The sequence below is a fragment of the Oenanthe melanoleuca genome, chromosome 1A (genome assembly GCF_029582105.1).
Source record: "Oenanthe melanoleuca isolate GR-GAL-2019-014 chromosome 1A, OMel1.0, whole genome shotgun sequence".
NCBI classification, from domain to species: domain Eukaryota; kingdom Metazoa; phylum Chordata; class Aves; order Passeriformes; family Muscicapidae; genus Oenanthe; species Oenanthe melanoleuca.
The window spans coordinates 39,073,780-39,098,514 of NC_079334.1; the positions used below are offsets into that span (position 1 = coordinate 39,073,780).

The 24,735-nt window shown below is 42.5% G+C and overlaps 1 protein-coding gene across 4 annotated transcripts in view; it reads right to left on the reverse strand.

Moving 5' to 3' along the window:
- Positions 1 to 23,659, reverse strand: part of SRGAP1 (SLIT-ROBO Rho GTPase activating protein 1) — a 134,846-nt gene extending 111,187 nt beyond the window's left edge. For all 4 annotated transcript variants that reach the window (XM_056516268.1, XM_056516267.1, XM_056516271.1 and 1 more), the window contains exon 1: positions 22,967 to 23,659. In XM_056516268.1, the coding sequence (XP_056372243.1) occupies positions 22,967 to 23,033 (67 nt within the window). In that variant the 5' untranslated portion in view covers positions 23,034 to 23,659. The remainder of the gene's footprint in view (positions 1 to 22,966) is intronic.
- Positions 23,660 to 24,735: the final 1,076 nt, after the last annotated feature.

Below are 24,735 nucleotides of genomic sequence, written 5' to 3' on the forward strand. Positions count from 1 at the left end.
CCACTTACAAATCATGCAAACACTTTCCTCCTCCCCATATCCCATGCCAGTGAGACTACCATCACGTACACTGATGAATTAGGTGCTGCTAATTTCCCTCAAGAGAATGTCTTGAAAGGTTTGCATTGATAACAACAGCAGTACACAAAATATTTGCATTTATTTTTTGCATATTTTTGAAAGGAAGTTAAGGGATGGAGGGAAAGGAGCTTTCAAAGTAGCAGCAATTTTCTAACTGGTGGTAATACCAGTTACCCCAAATAGCTAAGACACTTAACCCCTCTGTGGCCAGAGAGATAGAGTGGGCAAGGTCCATCCACCACGGAAAGACAAACATATCAATTCAGTGCTCTTGGCAGAGATGCAGAGGCAGTACACTTGTTCTCATGCTGCAGACTCTTTGATTAAAAATTTAGGTGCAAGAGCTCAGAGGTGAGACTGCCAGCATTCCTCAGGCAACAGGGTAGCAACAGCCGCCTTTAAGACACAGAATGCAAGAGGAGAGAACGTAAAAGAAGGGAAGCATTAAAGACCAATGAAAAATGTTAGCAGTTAAAATAAATTATAGGCTGAGGCATACAGTGATACACAGTATCCTGGCTGCACTGCATTTCAATACCACATGAGCTGAGCAACTCTGAAAGTATTTTCCAGAAGAGATAGCTAAGCAAATATAAACCTGTTACCTACAGGTTTTTCTTCCTGTTTTCTGGCTGCAGAGCTCCCAAATGTCCTCAGACTGAAAGCTCTCATGGGGCTACAGCCCCAAGCTGATGAAGTCTAGCATCTTGTATGCTCCTGGCTAGGCTGGAATGCTAAAACATCCCTCAGGCTTGTAGACAGTATGAAAATGGTCTGATTACAATTACCTGGGGTAGAATCTCTCCTTCTCTTCTGAAGAAGAGCCATAATGCAGGATCAGTTATTGGAAATTGGTGTCATGAAGGAAATGGCAATGGTAATAACCAGCAAATTGCCAGATGTTTTAATTCTGACATAAAACTTGATACCTCCCTAAAGGTCATTCAGGTGCTTTCAGCTACATCATCAGGTATGGTAAAAAAATCTTCTACTGTTCTGGGGTTCATGAACATCTAGAAGCAATTTTACAGTCTACTAAATAGTTACGATAAAGTCTGCTACGTGTGGAATTGCATACTTAATTTTACAAGCATCTTCTTAAAGAAACTACATCATATAAAAAAGTAATGTTTTAAACCACTAGTAAGGAAGTACAAACCAAGTGTTTTAGATCATTTAAGTAGATAACTGGTATAATATTTCTATGACACTGGGACGATGTAAATGTGTTTAATTTTGCAGTGTAAACATTGGCTTTTCCCTGAAGCGCAGAATAGTAATTCCTCATAAAGGAGGAAGAGTTTTCTTCAAGCATCCAAACCTTAATCCTCTCCATTTTTTCACTATATTGCTGTTACCTTAACCCTCAATATAGCTTATAGCACCAGTACAATTTATGCAGTACTTTAACACCTGTGGATAGATTTTTCTTTAATTCAAATATAAAAAGAAAACACCATCCCCCAAAACAACACCAGACCTCTTAGATCTTTTAACAGTTTACTGGGATTTTCTGTTTCAGCTAACCTACATCTGGATTGGAAACCAGACTAAGAAGGTACAACTAGTCCAGATGCACCAGGAACTACTCCCTCAGCAGAGCACATGGCACAACAAAATTTTCCTCTCTACCTTTACTCTTAGAAATCTGACTCTGTGTTACAAAGCCAGAAAACAACATCTTGAAATGAAACATGGTGAGTACTTGTGTTGGCACAATCCATGGACCTGTCTTTAAGATCCTCTGCTTGACTCCAGTGCATTCGACAGGGCAAGATCTTGATTTCTTTCTGGATATGAAGTTAAACTGAAGCTGAAAATGGAGGATGAAGTGCTATTTCTGTTCTGACAGAGACTATGGAAAATCCAAAACAGTTCTTTTTCGGTATTAGTCAAACTAGTAAATAATTAAACCTGACCAGTCTACTGACACGCTGTTCGTTCATAGTTGGTAGGGTCCCAGAACCAACCACAGTCAGAAAAGCCCTTCTGCATATCGTGCAGGTGCAGAGGGTGCCAGGACTGGCTGGCACAGAGGCTGCTGAAGCAGCTATGGCTGGCTCCACCTTGCACTGGAGGGGCCAGGCTATGCGATCCCATCATCCCAGTGTGTCACCCCCACCACGTCCTGCTCCCATTCCTCAGAGCTCCACAGTTCATGGGCTGGAGAGGCCGACTGAAACTTGTACTGCTTGGCTGAAGCACATTCATTGCTTATTCTACTAAGCACCTGATACATCAGAAAGAACAGAGAAAAGCTTCTGCCTGAAAAATACACAGCATAAGTTACACTGACATCATTATAAACACAGACTAGCTATGAAAAAGGAAACCACAAGCCTAGAAACCATCCCTCAAACAGGACACAGCTTCCAGGAAATTACTATTGAGAAATTCTAATAATTTACATCATGTTTGTTTAAGTACTCATTTTCTTGTAGTATACTCTAAGGCAGAAATGGGAAAATAATACCAGAGCTGAGACCAAGCAAGGCAGCAGAAAGCATGATCACAGAAGCAAGGACACAAAATAACTGACATCATTAAGAAGTACTAGTCACACAAGTAACTCAGCTTTAGGTCAGTGTCAAATTCCTTTCGGTTCTTGCAAAATCTGAAAATCATCAATATTCATCACTTTCTTGGCAAAGTCTTATTCTTTAGATTCCCTTGTTAACAGAATTATCAAGCCAGAAGGAAGCTGTAAGTTCCTTTCTGTGACAGCCAAATCCATCCCTCTGCAAGCGATTTTCAGTTTTTGGGAAAAATATTCCTTTTTTTCAGTTCCATCTTTGGCACAGAAGTATTTCATTATTGTGTCTAAATTTAAGTACATTAACAGCTTCTGCTCCTCTTGCATGTAGAAATGTACTCTTCCATAACTTATACCTGTCTAAGGCATTTCACGTAGCTACAGACTGATGAAGAAACACAAAAAACAAGCAAACATTCATGTACTCAGCTATGAAATTTCAAGGGCAAAAGGCAACTCAGAAATTACTCAGGGCCTTAGGGGGCTAAAAAAACTCCACTGTAGCACAGGAAGCTAACCAATGGACAGCTCTGGTGAAATAAGTGGCATGGCAAACCTGCCCCAAAATTCTCATACTATAGTAATTAAAGTACAATTTCTAAACTGTAGTTCGTTATTACTCTGTACTTAGTTATGAGGTGAATCATCCAACTGGTCTCCACAGAATCTTGGTATTTCCCATCCACGAACAAGCATCCATTTCATCACTCTGGTCACTTGAATTTTAAAGGTTCCTCTGCCACTGGTAAAAGTATCTATAGAGGCCACAAAGGATCCCATACAATATGAACCAGCTTTATTGCTTTTTATTGTTCTTTTGGTTTTAATCTCACAAAAACTTTCTTCAGTCTGTTAACAAACAGGCAGGTCATTTGTACAGAGGCTTTCATCCCACCCTGAAAGGAAGAAAAGGTACTTGGAAAATGGGAAAAGCAGCTCTGTTTAAAGACAAAACAAAAAGCACATTCACACTGCCAGTAAGAAAGACTTGGAAGATTTATTTACTAGCTCCAAAACTATCCATTCTGATTGCATGAAAAGCAAGATAACCAAGTCACCTAACTCAGAGACAACTATCCAAGCTCCTTAAACATATGTAAGGACACTAACATTTGAAATGCAGCAAATAAGGCCTCCAGTGCTTTTAATGGTCCACAGTAGAAGAGATTTTCTTCTAATGGAGTCATGAAATGGAAACATGCCTACTTTAGGAAGCTCACATTTACTGCTGTCAGTATTAGACTTCCCAGTACAACCATCATCCAAATAATCAATGAAAATAGTTTAAAAAATGCCACTCTGCTATTAGCAGTTACTCAACCAAGGAAAGATCTCCAAGTTTAGGAATAAGAGTAGCACTTTTTAGCATGGAAACTGGTTTGTCAACAACCATTCTTCTCCGGCACAAAACCTTCGACAATGCCAGCTCACAGCAACACTAACTTCATTTATTGGCGGGAAAAAAGGGGTCTCTTTGTACCATCAGTTTTGTGCCCTTTCAATAGCAGCTCCAGCAGTAGATTGGTGTGGACAATCGCAGTGACCATCTGTGACTACGAGACAGTTTGATAGCTGCAAGACTAACGTAGGTTCAGCATCACATCTTGCCCTGCTGAGTCTTTCATACAGCTTTGAAAAACTTAATGAAAATGGATACATTCAAAGCTGAATAAAAAGAGGTCTCAACAGGCTTGACCCTAAACCTAAACAATGAAACTGTAATGCTGACACCATTGTATCAACACGACAGATGTAGGTCATGCTACCTTTCATCTAAAGCTGTGACTGATAGCTTGCAATTTGCTGACAAGACATCCAGTTTCCATTTTCATTTGGTTTGTAGGCACAAATTTCAAGGGTTCAATTAAGATGGAAGATGCACCTTTTTTTTTTGGTTGTTTACAGAAAAAATTCTTGCAAATACTACAGTCAGCATGTGCCAGTAACCTAGGACATTCTTGTACTAAATCCACCCTACAGAACTTATTTTAAAATTACTCAGTGCAAGAGTGGTTTAAAAAGTTTATAGAGGAATACTACTGCTTAACCAAAAAAGTTAATTCACAAAGACCCATAGTATTAGTGCAGTATATAGTTTAATAGCTATATACTAGTATTTTTCCTGGTTGATTTAATTATGTGATCTAAGTTGTATGAAATTTTGTTAATTCATCCAGAAATCCATCCATCATAAGTACACGTTCACTTCTGGTACAAGAAAACTAAAATCCAGTGACGAAACAGGAGACCAGGATGACAAACAAAAGCCAGCCTAATGTGGAGAAAAGCATATGGTTGATTCAACTTCAATTCAAAGGGACCTCAACAGGCTGGAGAAATGGACAGACGTGAACCTTGTAACATTTACCGAAGGGAAGTTCAAAGTTCTGCACTTACAAGCAGCAGTACATAGTATAGGCTGGGAAGCAGCTTGACAAAAAAAAGTCTTGATGAACACCTAATTAAACATGAGTCCACGATGTGTCCTTGTGGCAAAGAGAGCCAGAGCCTCCCAGGTTGCACTAGGAAGGCATTGCCAGCAGGTAGACGAAGATTTTTTTGTCTCTATTTAAAATTGGGAAGATCTCATCTGCACTGCTGTGTCCAGTTCTGGGCTCTCCAGTCTAATGAGAGTGCTAGAGCGAGTTCAGCAAAGGACCACAAAAATGATTAAAGAACTAAAACAATTTTCATCCTGAAGAAGAAAAGGCTCAAGGTTGATCTTAACAATGAATAAAAATATTTAATGGGGAGCAGTGGGAAGGAAGAGACAGCAATGCCCACTGAAACAACAAACGGTAACAGACACTATTTGATATTCAGGGGAAAAAAAAGACCTTTTTGAATTTCCTCTCTCAGGTTACTAATACCTCCCTCTGTATTAGTTACTGTACTGATCCTTGTGACAAACAAGAACCAGCCATGATCAAGTCAGGCAACAGGAAGAGCCCTTTAGTAGCACATTCTATAAATGCAACACAATGTCCCTGTTTCTCCTTCCGGGTAAAGGATCTCATGTGCCAGTTGAGGTTGTTCCAAGGGGAGGGAGCTTTACATGGCAAATAAATTACTCATATGTGATGCACTAAAGGGGGATGCAAGATGAGGGTAAGGGCAGTAGGTTTCAGTAACTTTCAAATATATTATGAAGTACTCTTTGCACCTCCACAACTGAGATGCTGTTCTGCACTTAAAGTGGAGTTTACCACTTGCCCAGTAAAACTGGAACAACTTTCTGGAACATTCCACAAAATAAAACTTTGAGCAAAGAAGATCACATCAGTTATTCAACATAAAGGGCCTTCCTTTCCCAAAATCCAATGAAGTCAACAACTGCTTTCTTCAGAATTTAGCAAATTTGGTTAGGTCCTCCAAAGGGACATGGATTTTGCTCTGGAAAGTGCTCTGATAGGACTGAGCAGAAGACTGTAAAATACCCAAGGAGACAGGTAGTTAGGGAAATGGACTACCTTGAGCCATGTCTGAGAGCTCTTCTACCCAAACAAGGAGTAAAATCAATCGTTTCCCAGACAACAGCAGCCTTTTGTCATTGCTGGATTTGGCGTTTAAACTGCAGAGGACAGGCATAAGACAGATGATCGAATTCACTACCACCATATTTTTGAGCTTTTCCTTTAAAAAACTCATTTAAGACAGATTATTCCATTGTCTCATCACACATAATAAGCCAGTAAATATTAAATAAGCTAGTGCAAAAGAAAACCAGCTTCAAACCTGATAGGCTTCCTCTTACCAGGGTCTGATGGAAAGAGGAGATTAGTTTGTTGGGTTTTTTTTTGCCAGAGGTAGTTTCAGAGACAAATTAAGAAACTTTTGAAGCTATTAGATATTATTCCTTAAAAGTGCCAGTTTTATAATTTATTACACACTGGCAACTTGCTGAGGCTGTAGAGAAGGTTACTGACTTTAAGACCTCAACAACACAAAGCAACGTACACCCCAGAACACACCAGAAAAGATTCATTATCATTCTTTATGTTTAAAGGAAATAATGCATTGTATTTAGGTCATACAAAGTAAGTACAAAGTTGAGTAAGGGAAGAATACAATTACAATGCATGTACCAACCTAACCAAACTTATTAGAACCATGTAAACATTGTAACCATGTAAACCATGTAAACTAAATTTGCATTGCAATAAAGGTATCTCCTGGATGAAAAATCAAAGACACCAAGAAATGCCCAAACCACTGAATAAGCTGAAAAACATCTCCTCAAAATATCTTGACTTGGATGCTCTGGGACTGGGAGAAGGCAAATCATATTTTAAGTATTTCCCAAATAAAAACTATGTTTATTGTGAACTCTGCACTTAACTTTGTAAACAGATGTGCTTCTTCCAAACTTCCTTCTCCTGTCCATTGTTTTATTTATCTGATTTAATGCAAGTTTTTCTTACACAAAGAAAAAAAGAATGCAATTGAAACTCCTGTCCTAATTAAAGGTTTCCTTGTTCTATTATGAACCTTACTTGACTGCTCAATACTATTGCCCAGAAGAACAATACATATTTAAATCTAATCCCCACAAGGGAAGAGAGTCCATTTGGAGTTCTGCAGTAACTATAACAACCCTGCTTGGGGATAAAATACTGTTAAAAAATATGTGTTAAGCTAAACTTACTTCCTGACTCTAACACTCCACACCCTGTAACCACTGATGTTTGAATTTTTAAGAATTTGTACACTTACAGTCATGTGCAGTTGCCTCCTGTACCAGTTCATGAAGTTTGAACTGTGGAGAGGGTGGAAGTATAGACCATAATGAGTCAGTTACTCAGTTAGGTAGAGTGTCACAAAACACCACAGGATTTGCATAGGTATAGTGAGACCTTTAGAAACAAAAGGGACCTACCTCCACAAACACCCCCATCTCTCAAATTCTAGCCCTGGCAGTCAGTAGGAAGACATTTAGGACAGCAGCTTTCAGACTATAGATTTTCAGGCTATAGATTTTGCACTCAAAAGTAACTAAGAACTAAGAACTAAGAACAAAAAAAAAAAAAAACAAAACCCACATAAAACACTTGTAGTAATAACTAGGCCCACAGCTTGCCCCATAATCCTACCTGGAGGAGCTCTTTGATGGAGGTGATTCTGATAGCCTGGATCTGGTCTAGGTTGACTATGTTTGTTCAAGGCTATAGAGTACCATCACAATGGATTCAAGGACTTGAATTACAAGTAACAAAAGTCATCACTTTCTAGTTAGAGCTCTATATTTTATAAACACACAGATGCATCACGTTCAGCAATGACAATGTTTAGAGAAATACATAATTTAGGGAATAAATAATATATATCTGTAAAGCAATTCAGAATAATTATTTGAAATACGAAAAAAAGCTTTTTAACATTCACAAACTTTTGTTTATGAGGCAAAAGATAAAATCATTCTTCTTGTTCAATGTTCTATGGAACCTTCATTCCTTCAATATTGCAATTTCAAGGCTAAACATATTAATAGGGTCATAAATATTCAGATTATGTAATAAAGACAGTGAAAGCAGATGATAAAATGCTGTTAACATTCATTTACAGCAGCTGGGAAGGCCCTGCCAAATGTTGCTTTACATAACAGGTCGTGACGCTCTGACTGCATTAAGCTTTCTGATCACTCTTCCTTTATCTGCTATGATTTTGAACACAATACTGGACAGCACAGACTAACCAATGGATTTAGAAGCCCTTTCAAGCACACCACCATTTCAAAGGTTTAAAAGATTAAAACATCAAAAAGAGCCTTGTTGTTACTACATTTGTGCTTTTGCATTTTATAGTGCAGACATGAAAGTGACAGTCACATCATTCATTCTCCATTACCTCCACAATTCAGTGCCTCCAATAAATGTTAGAAGTGACTTTATTTTATTGTGCCATGTTTTAGTTAAGCTATTTGCAAAAAAAGGAAGAAAACATCACCTCTACAGTTTTCACAAGGCATCTTGAGTACTACTGAAACATTCTGTAATATATGTATAATCCTGTCTACAACCTACGCTAATTTTACTTTATGAATTGCATCTGATTTAAGTGACAGTTCTTGCTTTGCTTCAGTATATTCTGCATTACATTTCCTTTGTTTCAGAACAGTCTCTCCTACACATAAGAAGGCAGGATTCTGAAAGCATGGATCAGATCCTGCAAGTTCTCAGGAAAGTATCTGCCAGACACATTGACTGTGGGACTGTCTGAATGTCCTACTGCAAAAATGATGACTCATAGTTGTATTAATTTGTTTGGCACATTCCCATGTCAAAATTAAGCCAAATCCTTCAGACATTATGGAGATTAGTCGCCCTTAGGAAGGTTAAGAGCTCTAGGGAGGTCAACAAATTGATGTGTGTGAAGTAAGCAAGGCTGTCCTAACAGGACACACTGCAACTCTTCTGCTTGTAAAAGCAGTCCCACTTCATTCATCCCTCCAACTCTACATTAGTTAGGAACTATTCAGTGCATTGAATGCATTCAAAGCCTATTCCATTAACTGACTGAAATTTTACTGCAGTGGCTCTCAAGCTTTTCTTGTAGCCAAGGCATATTAGAGAACACTGACATATCTTTACACAACTGAAAAGTTTCCTCAGCACCTACCAGTGCTACCCCATCCACATGCAGCAGTGCTTCAGCAAAGCCCACCTCATTGCTTAGGAAAACACCTAAAATAAATGCCTGAAGAGAAACACCAGTTTCATCAATACTCATTTACTCTTGTGAACAAGGAACTTAACACTCCATTTTTGATTCAAGTATGGTACCCTCACTACACTTCAGGAGACTCCTGTCAATCCATTCAGTCACTTGGAATTAAGATGTCTCCTCACTTTAAATTAAGTCTTCTTGCTTAAGTTAGAGCAGAGTCTTGGCCCTGACACAGGAGAGACCAAAAGCTTTTTTTTTCCCACTAAATCAGGTTTGTTTGCACAAGAACTATACAAGAGGTACGTCTTCCCAAAATTACAGACTCTTCAGATGAGATTTAAAGGGGTAATTCCAAGGTTATAAACACACTGTAACAGAAATAATGGCCTGTATGATCCTAGTAACAGGTCTGAATTGTCACTGCACTACACACAGTTTAAGCTGTAATCCAAGGAGCTCTTTTCCATCTTGCTACAGACCTACAAGTAAGATGGAGCTTTCAGCAATCATAGCTAATCCCAAGACCTCCCACACTATTGATATTTTACTAACTGAGAAAAAAAGTGATTTCAGAGATAGAAGTAAAAAAAGCTATTAAATTAGATTTATTTTCAAATATCCCAACACAAACAATGCTAAGCAAAAACAAATCCACATAATGTAAACAGCATGTGCTTTCCAAGTCAGATATTACAACTAAAAAAACCAACAGATTACATGTAAATAGTTAGGGAACTAAAATTTCTACTAAGTCTTCACATATATACTATGTCCTTATTTACAGTATCTTCAATACACTTATAAGCATACTCTTACTCAGCAGGAACTGCTACTGATTCATAATGCATTAGCTATTAATTTAACCCAACAGTCAATTACAATTTAAAAAACTTCATCACATGAATAGTTATATAAATTATCAGATAACTGAATGGAGTGCAGAACAGAACTAAGAACAAATTGTCCTTTCCAATGCAAAGCACGTCAGTCCACAAGTTCAGAAGCACACCTGGAGGGTCATCTTAAATCTGCTTTTAAATTAAGTAGAGAAGAATTTTCATCTTCTTGCCTGATTCTCAGCTATGGAATTTTGCATACAGCTGTTCAAACAACTTGACCTCACCATATATAGCTGCAGCAGTAGAAGTAAAGAACAAGCTTGTTAATATACCAAAGAAGCCTCAAATCAGTAATAAGTAGCTTGGCTTCCTGAAGGACTATCTGCTGCCCTATAAAACATGATCAGCTGTCATAACTGATAAAGAGTTTTTCATTTTTCCTCCTTATGGCTATACTAATGCATAGTCATCATTCACCTCTAGTCACTAAACCACAAAACATTCACTGTTATTTGACTAAAAAGTGCAGGTTTGCCTTGATAATATTTGCAGACCAACTGTCCTTCTTTCTTCCTTAAACATCAGTAATCTTTCTGATGTAATTTTTCTGCCCTCAAAAAACCAACCAAACAAAAAACAACCCCAAAACCCCACACAAAACAAAAAAACCCCACAAAATTCTACTCTTCACAGATATTAAATAACTCAGGAATATTTGCTGAGTAAGTTTCTGGTGGCTGAAAAAAAAGAAAAAAGGTGTTTGTGAATCTGCAACTCAGGCACCTGGGGACCAGAACTGCCATGGGACAGAGGACTGACTATGCTGTATGAAGGGAGTGCTGCAGGAAGAGTCATCACAGCAAAGGTTCAACCAAACAGACATTCATATGTGAACCTTTTAATTAACTCTGAGCAAATATCTCTTTCACAGGTTATCAGCAAAACTGGAGATTGGAGACAATCTGCCAAAAACTGGTGCAAATCCTGGAAGGGCTTTAAGATTAAAAATCATTACAAAGGAAAGAGCTGTGGTTTTTTCTGTATATTGTGATAAATAAATAAGGTATCCTCTGAACACTCCCCTCTCCAGATTAATGAAGTAAGTATTCTCAATTTAGAATGGTCACATAATTATCTAAATCCTACAGTCCTCCTCCGATTCCATTTCTTTAAAAAAGCAGAGCAGGAACACACTTGCTGCAATTCACAGAGAACCCTATCTCTATGGTGCCTGCTCTAACTACCAGGCAATGGACTCATAATCACCCTGTAAATAATTAAATATTCATTAAGTCTGGGAAAGAGCTTAAGAGCTTCAACAAACAAAAAAAACCAGGGAGACTTGTCCAAGTCTCAGTTCCTTAGTTCTCAGAGCAATCATTTGCAACGTGGGAGATCTGTACTCAAGACTCAATTTTAAATAAGATGAAGATAACAAAATATGGAACTGAATTCCTCATGCAAATGCTCTGATTGCTAGGATGGATGCACTGATCAGATTCCTGATGCTGCATACATATTCTCACATGGCTCAGCAGAAAAAGCAACATTTCTAGGTCTACTCTGGTGGCAACTCAGATGACATCAGCATGGATGAGGCTGGCACTTTGTCTCTGCCAGCTGGAGGCAAGGCAGTTTCTGGTCTATAAATATTAGAGATGCTGCATTTCAAACTATACTATAGAATAAGCATGTAGAGCAGTATGAGCAGTCACACAAACATACCAACACCTCAGAAGTGAGGCAGCAACCAAAGATAAACTAAATGTGGCATTGGAAAGGCAAACATAAGAGCTAAAGTTCTTTTATGAATTTAATCCCATGGGATATTTTACACCCTAAGCCTCTTTGAGCCCTCAAGGAAGACTGAAAACTGCTACTGTAGCCTGAAAGTCTATCCTCTTAAGCCTCAGCAGAGACCCCAGCCCACCCCCACAACTATACAGGCCATCCTGGAACCACCAGAGAACAACACAGAGCTATACTGAACTGCCAAGCAAGCCACTATCATCTCATTGAACAGTCTCTCTGAACACCCATACCCTCTCACCAGCAACCCACTAGTTTGTTTGTCATGGAATATATATTGGAGGAATTACACTTTGGCTCTTATTTTCATTGATTTTTCCCTTTTGATATGCAGAAGAGGGTTTTTCTTGCTCAACATTATGGTCATCCAGAAAGGTTTCCCAGAGATGTGTCTCTCCCCAGTGCTTAGCCAGACCATATAGTAGATCCTCCTGGAAGTTAGGCTAAAGCAGGTAGGAAATACTGTGACTGGTGAACATGACTTAATAAGGGCAAACTGTGCCTGAGAAACATTGTGGTCTTCTGTAATGCAGGTTACAGCACTAGTGGATAAGGAAAGAGCAACATGCCACGAACCTTCACTTGTGTAAAGCACTTGACACCATCTAGCATGACATCCTTGTCTCTAACCTGGAGCCAATGGATTTGACAGATGGACCACTTGATCAACCACTGGCTGGATAATCTCACTCAAAGGGTTGTGGTCAGCAGCTCAACATCCAAATGGAAACCAGTGGTGTTGAGTAGTGTTCCTCAGGGGTTTGTACTGGGACCAGGGCTTTTTGACATCTTTATTGGAGGCACAGACAATGGGATTGAATGCACTCTCAGTAAGTTTGTGAATGACAGCAAATTGTGTGGTGTGGCTGACAGGCTGGAAGGAAGTGATGGCATCTAGAGGCACCAAGATTGACTTGAAATGTGTGCCTCTGCAAACCTCATGAAATTCAAAAAGGCCAAGTGTAAGATCCTGCATGTAGGTCAGGATAATCCCAAGGACAAATACAGGCTGAGCAGAAAATGCATTGAGAGCAGCCCTGAGAAGAACTGACAAGTCCTTCTTGACTGAGAAGGACTGACAAGAAGCTCAACACAATCTGGCAATGTGTGTTTGCAGCCCAGAACACCAAACACATCCTGGGCTGCATCAAAAGGAACATGGCCAGAGAGTCAAGGGAGATGATTCTTCCCCTCTGCTCCAGTGAGACCCCACCTGGAGGGCTGCATCCCACTCTGGGGCCATCGGTATAAGAAGGATGGGGACCTGTTGGAGCAAGTTCAGAGCAGGGCTATGAATATGATCAGAGGTCTGGAGCACCTCTCCTATAAGGACAGACTGAGAATTGGTACTGTTCAGCCTGGAGAAGAGAAGGCTCAGGGGAGACCTCAGAGCAGTCTTCCAGTACCTAAAATGAATAAGAGAGCTGAAATTTTTACAAAGGCATGTGGTCATAGGAGACACGGTAATGGCTTTGAAAACTGCAATAAAGTAGCTTTAGATTACACATAAGGAAGAAAATCTTTACTGTAAGAGTGGTGAGACTTTTTTTCTCATTAAGACCACACAATAAGTTCACAAGGCATAGTCCATTGCACCATCCCACAGGTAAAGTGGGAATACTGCTTAAGAAGCACAGTTGACCCACAACTACAATATCATGGCATCAGAAGTGGCTGGCAATTAAAGGATTACAATGCAGTCCACAATAATCCGATGAGCTCAGCTGCAGATGCACATAGACTGTTCATTGCAGGCTGCTGGGGAAGAAGTGATGCTGGGTGTGCATGACAGTGCTTGCTACCCTCAGGCTCCTCCACAGCACCCTGGGAGGAGAGGAGCACCTAACAGGTGGGGACTGCTATCTGCACTGGGCTCCCTCATCTCTTCTGCACAGAGGAACCTTGTCCCACTCTGCACATGGCTGTGATTCTAATGCAAAAGTATCTGAGCAGATTAACACTTTGATTCTATTTTCTATCATTACATTAAGAATCTCACTAATTTTATGCACTGTTACTTGGAAATTAAGAAGGCACAAATGAAGACAGCCCCCAAAAATGTACATAATACGAACAACCTCAAGCAGTCTGCCAGGCAGCAAGCACAGCACAGTAGTCAAGTTCTTAAGACATATCAGTTATCCACATGCACAACACGCACAAAAACTAGCTTCCTCAAGGAACCAGTATTATTTAAGCCAAGAATTAAGATACAATTTGTAAAATATATGAGGCACCTATGGACAAGAGCTTATACACTTTCACAAATAAGTGATTTGCAGAAGGTAGAGCTTGCTGTGCTTTCTAACCACTTACAGCAACCTTGGTGTACTAAGAATCCTTTGATAAGGGTTAAGAGCTTTTTTCTTTCTAGCATGCCTTTGAATGCCTGCATAAATACTCACAAAAAAAATAAAAGTAACTTTATGCTTAGCAACTTAGACACGGCAACTAGTCACGGAGACCAGTATTGAATAGTATGACAAAAGAGAAAAGCCTTTCTTGGGTGGTTTTTCTTTGTTTTACTAGAACAAGCAGCATAACAGACCATCCTGATCTACATTTTTGAAATTCAACTAAGTAACTTGTAATCATTTCAATTTCTCCATTATTATGTAAAATAGTAACTTAATTTTTGAGTTAGAAAGTTTCAGTTGAGATCCCTGCTCATCTTGGTATTAAACGAACACTTATTTTATCTTCCCTCTGACCTGATGCTTTAGATTGTTTATCCTCTCTCTGCTTAAAAAAGAATCAGAAGGGAAAAGCAATGAACAGCAAGGTTTAAAACAAGACAGGTTGTCGAGAGAACAGAGTCATACAAGAGCTATCACTGAATCTTATTAGACTTCTGGTGTACTCTGTACTTTGTAAACATGAACAGATTCCTCTGATTTCCAGGAATCAGATACTCTGGGACTGGCTAAAACAGTAGAAACTGCTTTCTTTTCCCACATGAAAGAACATACACTGCAAAGTGAAACGAGGTCAGCCTGTCTCCTTATCTAGTTTTACACAGGAGAGCAAAGCCAAAAGTGTGCACCACTCCATTTGTGACACCCTGGAAGAAACAAGCAGCATCTCAAAGACTCCCCACAAAAGACAGCACCAACAAACTGCTAGCAGATTTTACATGCAGAGTAATTCAGATGAGTAAGCACTGAGTCACTCAAGGAGTCTGGATAGTTTACATGAATCTCTAGTCAGTTTTGTTTCCCACAACAGCTAATTATGTAAAGGGTTACAATCATTACTTCCTGGAAGTCATCATCCGGTAAGCCAGCTGCATTTGCTTTTTATTCCCAATATAGCTAACAAGAAATACTGCACCATAAGTGTTCTAATTATACTTTTTGTAACTCCTATTTTACAATAAAAAACCACTTAGGTCTAGTATATTTCGAGAATGTTTTGGTTAATATGCTAATACAGCTCCCTTGCCTGCTTGTCAGCACTTCTGCATCTATAAAGGAAAGTCTCAGGAGCTCGCAACTGAAACTAAAGCATGTTTTATTGGTCAATAATAGATAACATAACAAAGTTAACAGCAATATTCTAACTGATGAATCACACTTCTAAGCAAGTTCTACTGAATCTTTTTTGAGAAAAATAGACAAAGAAAAAGTATTTTTCCCTTCTCACCAACTTAACTAAAAGCAACCCCTCAGGTGTTATGATCAAGGTAAACACAGATAAAGAACCCACATACCTTAAGAAAGACTTCATTGAAGACAGATCAACAGCACTGTCCTGCACTGGCTAGAGTTTGGAGCCATCTTTAATTTACTTCACAGATATGATTATTAAAGAGTCAAATTGTAAAGCATACACTTCCTCCACAACATTTTCTTAACACATTTAGTGGGTTTTCTCTTCCTACCTGCAACACCTACCTCATTAACATGCATCTAAAGACGGGATTATTTTATTGTGCCAACTATTAACTAAACCAAGAATTTACACCTTCCAGAAAAGACAGGAGAATAACATGAAGTCATGGCCATGCCCACATACAAGCCAGTCTTTGGAAACAGAACAACAGATTTGTTTGGGGTTATTTCCAAAATGCTCTTAGTTTTTCATAATGACATTATATCTTAATCTCAGGATTTATCAGTCACCTCCGGGTAAAATTCAGGTTTCCAGAGGGTTGTACAATGCACGACTGAATACTGCACCCTGAAATTCATACAGGTATATGCCTGTGAAATAGACAGAGGTAAAAAAATTAGAGGGATCAGTTACAAAACTGAAATTAACTGAAAATAGCTTGAGAATACAAGTGCTTTGCCTGGACAAGATGGATTAGTGGGCAAAGCATAGGTAAAAACACCTTTATCCTACTAGGTGGCTGTAAATCACTTGTGACACACTTCAATGTCTAGCAGAAAACTACTTCCACAAGCTGCAGAAAACAGTAGATTCCAGAGGAAGCAGTGCCTCAGGATTATGGCTCCATTACAACAGATCAAAGTGAATTGTTTGTCTTAGAGCACTCCCACAGGACCAAGCCACCACACAAACTGCCAGAACAGCCTGCAGTTGTTTAAGCCTTGGAAACAAAGGAAAGAGCAGTGATAACCAACTCCTTTAGTTTTGGTGCCAGACATAGCCCTGGTAATGTAAAAGATACACAGCAAGCAGTTTTCCTGTGCAGACAGTTCTGTCTCTTACCCAAGAAAGAGATGGATCCACGTCCTCAGCAATGGCCCTCGGTGTTTCATCCCAACTATCTGCTACTGCACTGCCCACCAGGCTCATCCCTGTTATTGGTACACCAGCAGTGATGCCAGTCATTGCACCTTCAACCACTGCTTCCAATTTTCAACTGCTGCTCTTCTTCCACATTTATGTATGCTCCTACACACATATCCCCACAATCTCTTGAACCTCAGGGTGTGTGGCACAGTGCTCAAGAGACAAAAAGCAGGGAAGGAAAAGATGAAATAACTTCAGGAACAAAATGCCATTCATGACTCACAGCTCCCAGACTGACCAGCACAGTGCAAGGTCAGCCAGCCTTGCCCCAGAGATGGCCAGCACTCAATCACATCAGCCCAGACAGCTCACAGCAGAGAGCACAGGGCAGATCCCTGGAAGGGCTGGGCTGCTTCATATGTGACAAGGTGGGAGAAGCCACTCACAGAGGAAATGCTGCCATAAGAATAAACCCTGCAGGCACAGGCAGCCCTGCTGCACATTTAGCCTAATCACTCACACACAAACAAACCCCCACACTCCAAAGCCTATCTTGCCCTGGGAAAGCCGAGCAGTAAGAGTAGATTAGACTCTAATAGGGATTAATACAAGTTAAGGTAGCAGTGACTTCCACTAGGGAGACCAGAAAGATTATATGTGGGATAACATGGCAGGTAGATATAGGAAGGGTTGGGAAAAAGAAAGGTAAAGGGAAGAACAAGTACCACAGGAGCTTGCACTGACACCTGCCCTGCTCCATTTGTGCTCTCTCCCATGTCCATCCCTGTCCAAAGCAGAGATCAGACATGCTGCATTGTCAAGTCATGGTCAGTGATTTCTAACAGGCTGTGTAATGGTTAGAAGGGGATTTCTTATCCAATCTCAACAGCACTGACCCACTTTTTTCCAGCACTACCATCCATCATCTCTGAGTGACAAGGAGACCAGTTTTCACAAAGGGCAAAACCTAACACAAGCAAAGTCTGAAGCAGAAAATGGAAAGAAATTCAGGTCTCATGTCTTACTGTAGACACTTCAAAGCGATGTTTAATTTTATTAGTAACTAGAACTCCAGTTCATAAAAAAGTGACCAATAAAAGATAATGGCAGGAAATTAAATGACCTTAGCATGATTTAGAGCATTGCTCTGCAACAGCAAAACTGCACAGAAAGTATTCTTGGAAAGGAAAAAAAAACCCCAAAGAAGTGATCATAAAAAGTTTCCAAATTGCTTCAGAGTCAGAGGCAAGTTAAAACTTCATGTTAGAGACTAACAAAAAGGTGTATCTTCAAAGCATATGCATTAAATATGCATTATGATTGCCATACTGACAGAAAGAAACACTGTTCAGACAATCCATTCACTACCTACCTTTGCATGTCTGCTATAATAATCAAGACTTTATTCACCTTTAAATTCAAGTAAAATAATAAATGTAGCTTCACTGTGATGCAGGAGCACAGCAGCTACAGTGTGTGGTCAAACCAGGAAAAAAAAAGTGTACTTTGCTGACTCGTGATCATATTTTCAACAAGGCATGAAGAAAAGGTAGGTTTTTTTTCTTTAATTATACAGAAAGACTAAGAAGCCAAAACCTCTGAAGTTCCTAAGTCATGACCTTTGGGAAGCAGGCATTTTGTAGGGCTCCCCCATGCCCCAAATACTTTAGTACACAACATAGTAATAAACCAAGTGCCTTAGTTTTCATTCCAAGAAAGCTGTGGAACAGTAACAGTACTGAATATGTTGGTTAACAAAAAAAATCAGAACAAGACAAAACCCAAAACCAACCAAACCCAAAACCAACCAAAAAACTGTTCAGTTTATGAGTGAACTGTCTGAATCTGCAGATACCACTTTCAGCTGCAAACTCATTAACATTTACCTGGACAACTGAGTTTGTACTCTGAAAGGAGGGACCAGAAAGCTGGGAGAAAATGGTGGGGGGAAAGAAAAGGAGATTCATTACACAACATAACTCCAACTGGAAAAGAGCATGGAGAACAATATCCTTTCTGTATCAGACAAAGTCCTGTGTGTGGTCAAGTTCTTTGACTAGAAAAATTTCTGCTAAACCACACTTGATAAACTTGAACTTTGAAAACTGGCATCTATTCATCAGATGTTTCTTTAAATAAACCTCAAGAATTCTGGCATCATCCAAGGTACCAAACGTTTCATTACAAAGGCTTTATTCAAAATAGCTATCAGTTTACTAAAACAACAGCCCAATTTGTACTTCAGAATTCAGCCTTTTCTCAGAGAGGCTTCTGTTGTTGTTTTAATGTGAAGTTGAAATTCAGTTTCACAATTCAGAATTTTTGTTTTCCATAAAAATTAGTTAGGCAATGTAATACAGACTTCTACCAAGTTCTTTCTGATGAAAAATAGGAGTGCTTTGCTCTGAAGAAGGCCATGTAAATATTGATCTTGGGGAAGTGTCTTCCTCTGCAAACTGCTTTTGGGCCTGCATTTCCACTAGGTCATTTTCAACTGAAAAATGAAGGTGGGAAAAGGAGGGATCTAAGCAGCTCTTCTCTCAGCCCTTTTCAGTTGGAGAGGCAGTTGTGAAAGAAGGCTGAGACCTAAACTCCAATGATTCTCAACAGTTCAAACCATACAGAGGATCTCTCTGAAGAGACAGGCCTGATAGTCAATACAATGCTTACTTAGTCAAAGCCCATTTCTCCTGTGCATGGAAGACAAGTTACAAGCCCTAAGAAGGCAAGCATGCCAGTTAACTATGAATGATCAAAAAGCTCCAGAGCAGTATATCCCTATATCCTCTTGCTACTATAAGAGACTTTTCAGAAGGATAAATTTCCAAAGGGAGCCCAGTACTTAAGATCTCACCAGCATACCCTTTACCATACTTAAGACACCTAATCACAGACATCAGAGGATGCTCCAGTATTTCTTCACTATTGTGAATTGCTCAGTAACTTTATCAACAGACACTACTTGACATTATCTGCAGTACCAAGGAGCAGCTGGTCCTCAAAACACAAAAAGTAAGATAGGCTACTATAGACAACTGAGCCTTGAGTTAAGGCATGTTGTCTATAAATCTAATGGGGTCATACAGTAGAAAGTTAATACTTGGCTCATCATAACTATACCACCAGTCTGTTGCTCATCTAAAAAGTATTCCTTCCACTTTCTAGCTCTAGCTGTATCCCCCACTCCAGCTGCAAGGTTGGTAAAATTACCTCTGAAGACTTCAGAGTGCGACTAAAATTACCACATTCTTCAGAAAAACAAAGATACAACTGACACTGTGAATGACCAGCTACGTTACTTTCCAGGATGATTAGCTATGTTACTTTCCAGGTGCCCTTATATCTACAAAGTAAGGTACCCATGCCATCATAATATTCTTACATCCCCCAGAACAACAGGTACAGGTATCCAGCTAGACAGATCTAACTTCAGTATTTAAACATCCTTATTCTTCTGCTTTCCATACAACGTGCAGGGAAGCAAACACACTTACCTTATTCATTCAATTAGGACAGTTCCTGACAGAAGGTAGACTGAAGAAGAAGGATGTTGCAAAAAAAGGTGCAATAAAATGCTCCGCCCAACAAGTCAGAAGTACCTTGTTTACTTCAGCCTGACAAATAGGTAACATTTACAGACTTCCTGTTGTTCCTGTATGACCTCCACTAAAGCAATAGCCAATCTAGTGATACTGCTAAGAATCCAAGGAGGAGATGCCAGTTTACACCGCTCAGGAAACAGGCACGACAATTAACATCTGTTACTGCTTCCTATTTGAGGAGTTAAGAGCAGAAAAGCTATGTGAAGAATGGCACTACCAAATCCTCATTTCCAAATATGGCACCATATACATACCCTACAGTGCATGCACACTTCAGGCCCCTCTTCCTTCAGTATTAATATTCAGACATCTCAGGGCAGGATTTACAAACGCACACATCAGCGGCGCGGTTTCTGAAGCACTTGCTGCTCAGCAAGCCAGGCTCAGTGCAACCTCACAACAAGGTACAGCAGATACGTGCTGCTGCACTCCTGTGCACAAGCCTGTCCACAGGACCTCAGATGGCCAGTCTGCTGCCCAGCTGTCCACATCCTTCAGCAACTAAACACATCGGCAGTGAGAAATCAGCTAGCCATTGCAAACACCAGAAATCACAGGCAGCAAAAGCAACTTGGCCACACCCTTTCTCCTAATCTAACATAAGAAATTCCAAGCAGTATAGAGGGATTTGACTTTCCTAAATTTACACTCCCTTAAAGCTATCTTGCTGGCTAATTAGGGCTGATTCCTTAGGCCTTTATGCCTCAATATCAAAAAGATTTTCAAGGTATCACACAGTGGTATCACTGCTTTTTTATAGTATCACTGAGCTGGTGTCAAGCAGAATTACATCTCAGCACAGATAGTTCTTGCCACTGAAATACAACTGAAATTGTATTTCAGTTCTTGAAATACAATTGTAGCGATGCTGGTTAAAGAAAAAGCATCTCTGACTACAATTGCTATCCCAACATACCTTTTCAAACAGCTGCAAATCAACAATTCTGGCAAGACAGTTGGGTGGGACCAGACTGCATACACCCCAGACCACCACAAAGAAGCAAAGCAAGTCAAAATTCCTATTTAGCTATATCTACAAATGCCACCTCCCTCTGCAATTATGATGGGGGACCATGATACCAAAGGAAAGCCAGGTTATGAACAGTACTTTATGCCTTAATCTTTGGTGCCTTTTGAAATGATACAATATATGTAGCTGAAGGGCATGGCATTTTTTCTTCATTATTCAAAAGAAAAGACTGGCATATACAGCAACTGGCAGCAGATAATAAAGGCTGAGCAGATAATAAAGGCTTAAGTTAGGAGGAGGCAAAGAACAGTCTGCACACTGTGCAATGAGCTTAAGACCTCAAACATTTTTTATGCTCAGTGACCAAGATAAAATCTGCACCAGGTCCGCAGAGAGGCAAAAGTGCCAACCCTTCAGGGACTCAATGGCAGTGAATACACCAGCTATGTGAGAACTGTCTTGGCCCTGCCCATGTCAGGCAGATGCTTAAAGCATGGCCTATCTGCCAGCTCAGACCCCTCACTGCCCACCTGTATGGCAGATCTCTCATTTTAATCATAGATCCTTTCCTAGACACAAAAAGACTTCCAATAGTGATAGGTATTTTTTACAAAAAGTTAAGCTTAGGAAGAAAAAACCCTCAAGAACTACTACTTTACTTTTAAGAGAAAAAACCCCAACAAAACTACAAGCACTGCCTTGAAAAATTGATGTCACAGGACCAAGTGAGAGGAAAATATATTGTGCAAGTACACAAAGTCAATAAATCTTTCAAGAGCTGAGGAGTGGTCCCTCCCACCCTGTTCCAGACGCTTCACACAGAAGGTCCCCAGCCCTTAGCTGCGAGGAGCAGGAAGGCTGTTCCTGAGGACACACTCCATCTCTGCACATCGCAGACTATGGACAGCATCAAGGAGAGAACACCCTACCGATGTAAAGAGCACACCAGCATCATTCTAAAAATCAGAGTTCGGGTGCTGCACAGCTTTTTAAATGCCGGGTTACAGGTTCGCATCCATCCCTGGACTTATTACAATTTATATATTATGCAATATTTTCCCCAACAGCACCCAGAAGGATGCGCACCAAGAGACCCACACCCCACTGCCATGTCGCCACTTTCCCAATCTCTGTTCCGCCCAAGACACTGGCAGAGGGAAACACTAGGCGAGGAAACTCGAGGGTCTGGAAGCGCCGGTGGCTCAAGCAGGATCTGCCAGCGCTGTCCTTGGCACAATAGTTGGATGCGATACAGCCGGGCGATGCGAGGCTGAAATACTTCCTGGGATGGCTGAATGGGCTCATTCAGCAGTCAAGGGTAATTCTTTATTAGCCATCTTCTACAGCCCAGCACAGAAACTACAGCCCTGAGGGGAGGGTGGGAGACAGCAGCCATGTGCCTCAAGAAAGGGGTATGGCTTAGCATTGTCTCTCGCCTCAGTAATTGACAAGCTTTTTTTTTTTTTTTTTTTTTTTTTTTTTTTTTTTTTTGTCCTCCCTTTCCCTCCCCCCTTCCCCGGGCGTTACCGAAGTCGGTGGAGGAAGGGAAGGTGCTCGGCCGGGGCCGGGCTGTGGAAGAGCCGCCGCAGCTGCCGTCCGGCCCCGGCCCCGGCCCCTCGGACCCACCGGCGCCGCTCGGAGCTGGGGGAACCTCCGCCGCCCTCCCGGCCCGAAGTTCGGGCAGCTGGGACCGGCGGTGGCGGCTCGGCCGGCAGCCGGGGGAAGGGGCCGGCAGGACGCGGCGGCTTTCCCGCTGCCTCCCCGCGCTTACCTTTCACTTGACTTTCATACTCCGCTATAATCTCTTTGTCCTTTTTGAATCTGCTCGGGGTTGACATTATCCACTCGCTTCTTCCGCTTCTCCGCCTTGTTCTAAATTATTATCGCTATTCTTGCTTTTCCGGAGGAGCTCCCAAGTTGTGTCAGGCGGCCGCAAGCCCGAGGAGCGCGGCGGCCGGGGAGGCGGCGGGCGCTGGCCCCGCGGGAGCGCCGCCGGCACCGGAGGCGGCGAGGCGGGGAGCGGCGATCAGACTAACCCCGGCGCAGGCACCATCGCCTCCCGGCACCGCCGCCGGCTGCAACGCGGTCCGCGGCCCGGGGCCGCCGCAGGGCGGGGCGGCGGAGCAGCGCCCGCGGGGCACTCGCTTCCACTAGGCGAGGGCGGGGGCCCGGCGGCTGCGCCCCACCATTGTTATCTCTCCTCACGCACCCGGGAGAGGGGAAGGCAAGCAGGGAGAGAGAGGCGGGCGGGAGGCAGGCGGCCGCGCTCGGTCCGTACGCCAGAGACACCGGTTAGTGCTGCTGCTGCTGCCGCCGCGCTCCCTGGGTGGGAACTCGGGGCCGGCGCCCCGCCGTGACTAACCCCGGGCGGCAGCGCCGCGGCGCATGTCCCAACCTCGCGGGGCGAGCAGTCGCCGGCTCGGGGCGGCTCCCCCGCCGCGCCCTGGAGAGGTGTCTCCGGGAATAAACTTCTCCCCGCCTTCCCGCCGCTGTCTCCTCCCTTCCTGCCTGCCCGCCCGCCTCCGGTCTTCGCTCGCCTTGTCTGCCCGCTCCGCCGCCCCGCCGGCAGCCGCTCAGCGCCCCGAGCCGGACCCGTGGGGGCAGTGCCCGCCTGCCCCGGTCCGCCCGCAGCCGGGGGCCCAGCAGGCATGGGGGGGCCCGGGCGGGGTGGGAGGAGGGAGATCCCCGCCCCGCCGCCCCCATCGAGCACGTGGTGGCCGGATGCTCTCGGGGGACAGGGGTGTGAGGTCGCGGTGCGGTTACAGAAGGCCCTTGATCCGGCGGGGAAAGTTAAAGCCCCGCGCTGCCGTCAGCGCCAAGCCGCCCGGGGAGGCGAAGCCGGAGGGAACAAGGGGCCTTTGGGGACCCCATGTGCCTCCCCAGTGTCTCCGGAGGCAGGGCACGGCTGCACCGTGTGGGCCCGGACCCAGGGGGCCCGAGCATGGCAGCGCTCAAGGGGAGCGCCCTCAGCGCAGCAGGTCTTGCTGCAGCCGCCCTTGTCCGCCCGGTGCTCCCCTGCGGATGCAGCTTGTTCTCGAGGGCAGGAGTGCCGGCATGTCTGCGTGGGGCAATCCCCGCATCTCCTGCGAGAAACGAGCAGGGCTGGGCGGGAGGCCGCTCAAAATGCTGCTCCCTTCAGCTGCTGTGCGTGGCACGCATCGGGGCTGGCCCGATGTCTGACAGTCTGACAGTCACGTTCAGTGTCAGCCTTAGAAGGATGGTTCCAGCCCAGCAAGCAGTGGTGCACAGCCCTCCTTGTAAAGCTGGGGCTGGGAAAATGGAAAGATCATCCAGAAGGGCAGGAAGAGCTGAAATTTGGAGCATGGGGCAGGTTGTCAAAAGGGCATAAGTGACCCTGGCATGCCCTTGGTCCGGGGTGCCTCCTCTGCCTGAAGAGCTGGAGCCTGGTTCAGCCCTTGGAGACTGTGGAGGATGAGAGCTGGCTGCCAGCTCTGCAGGTGCAGTGAGACCATGCCTGCCAGGAGTCAAGCACCGTGATTCACAGAGCTGGTAGCCACGCTTCCCCAAGGTCCCTGGCTG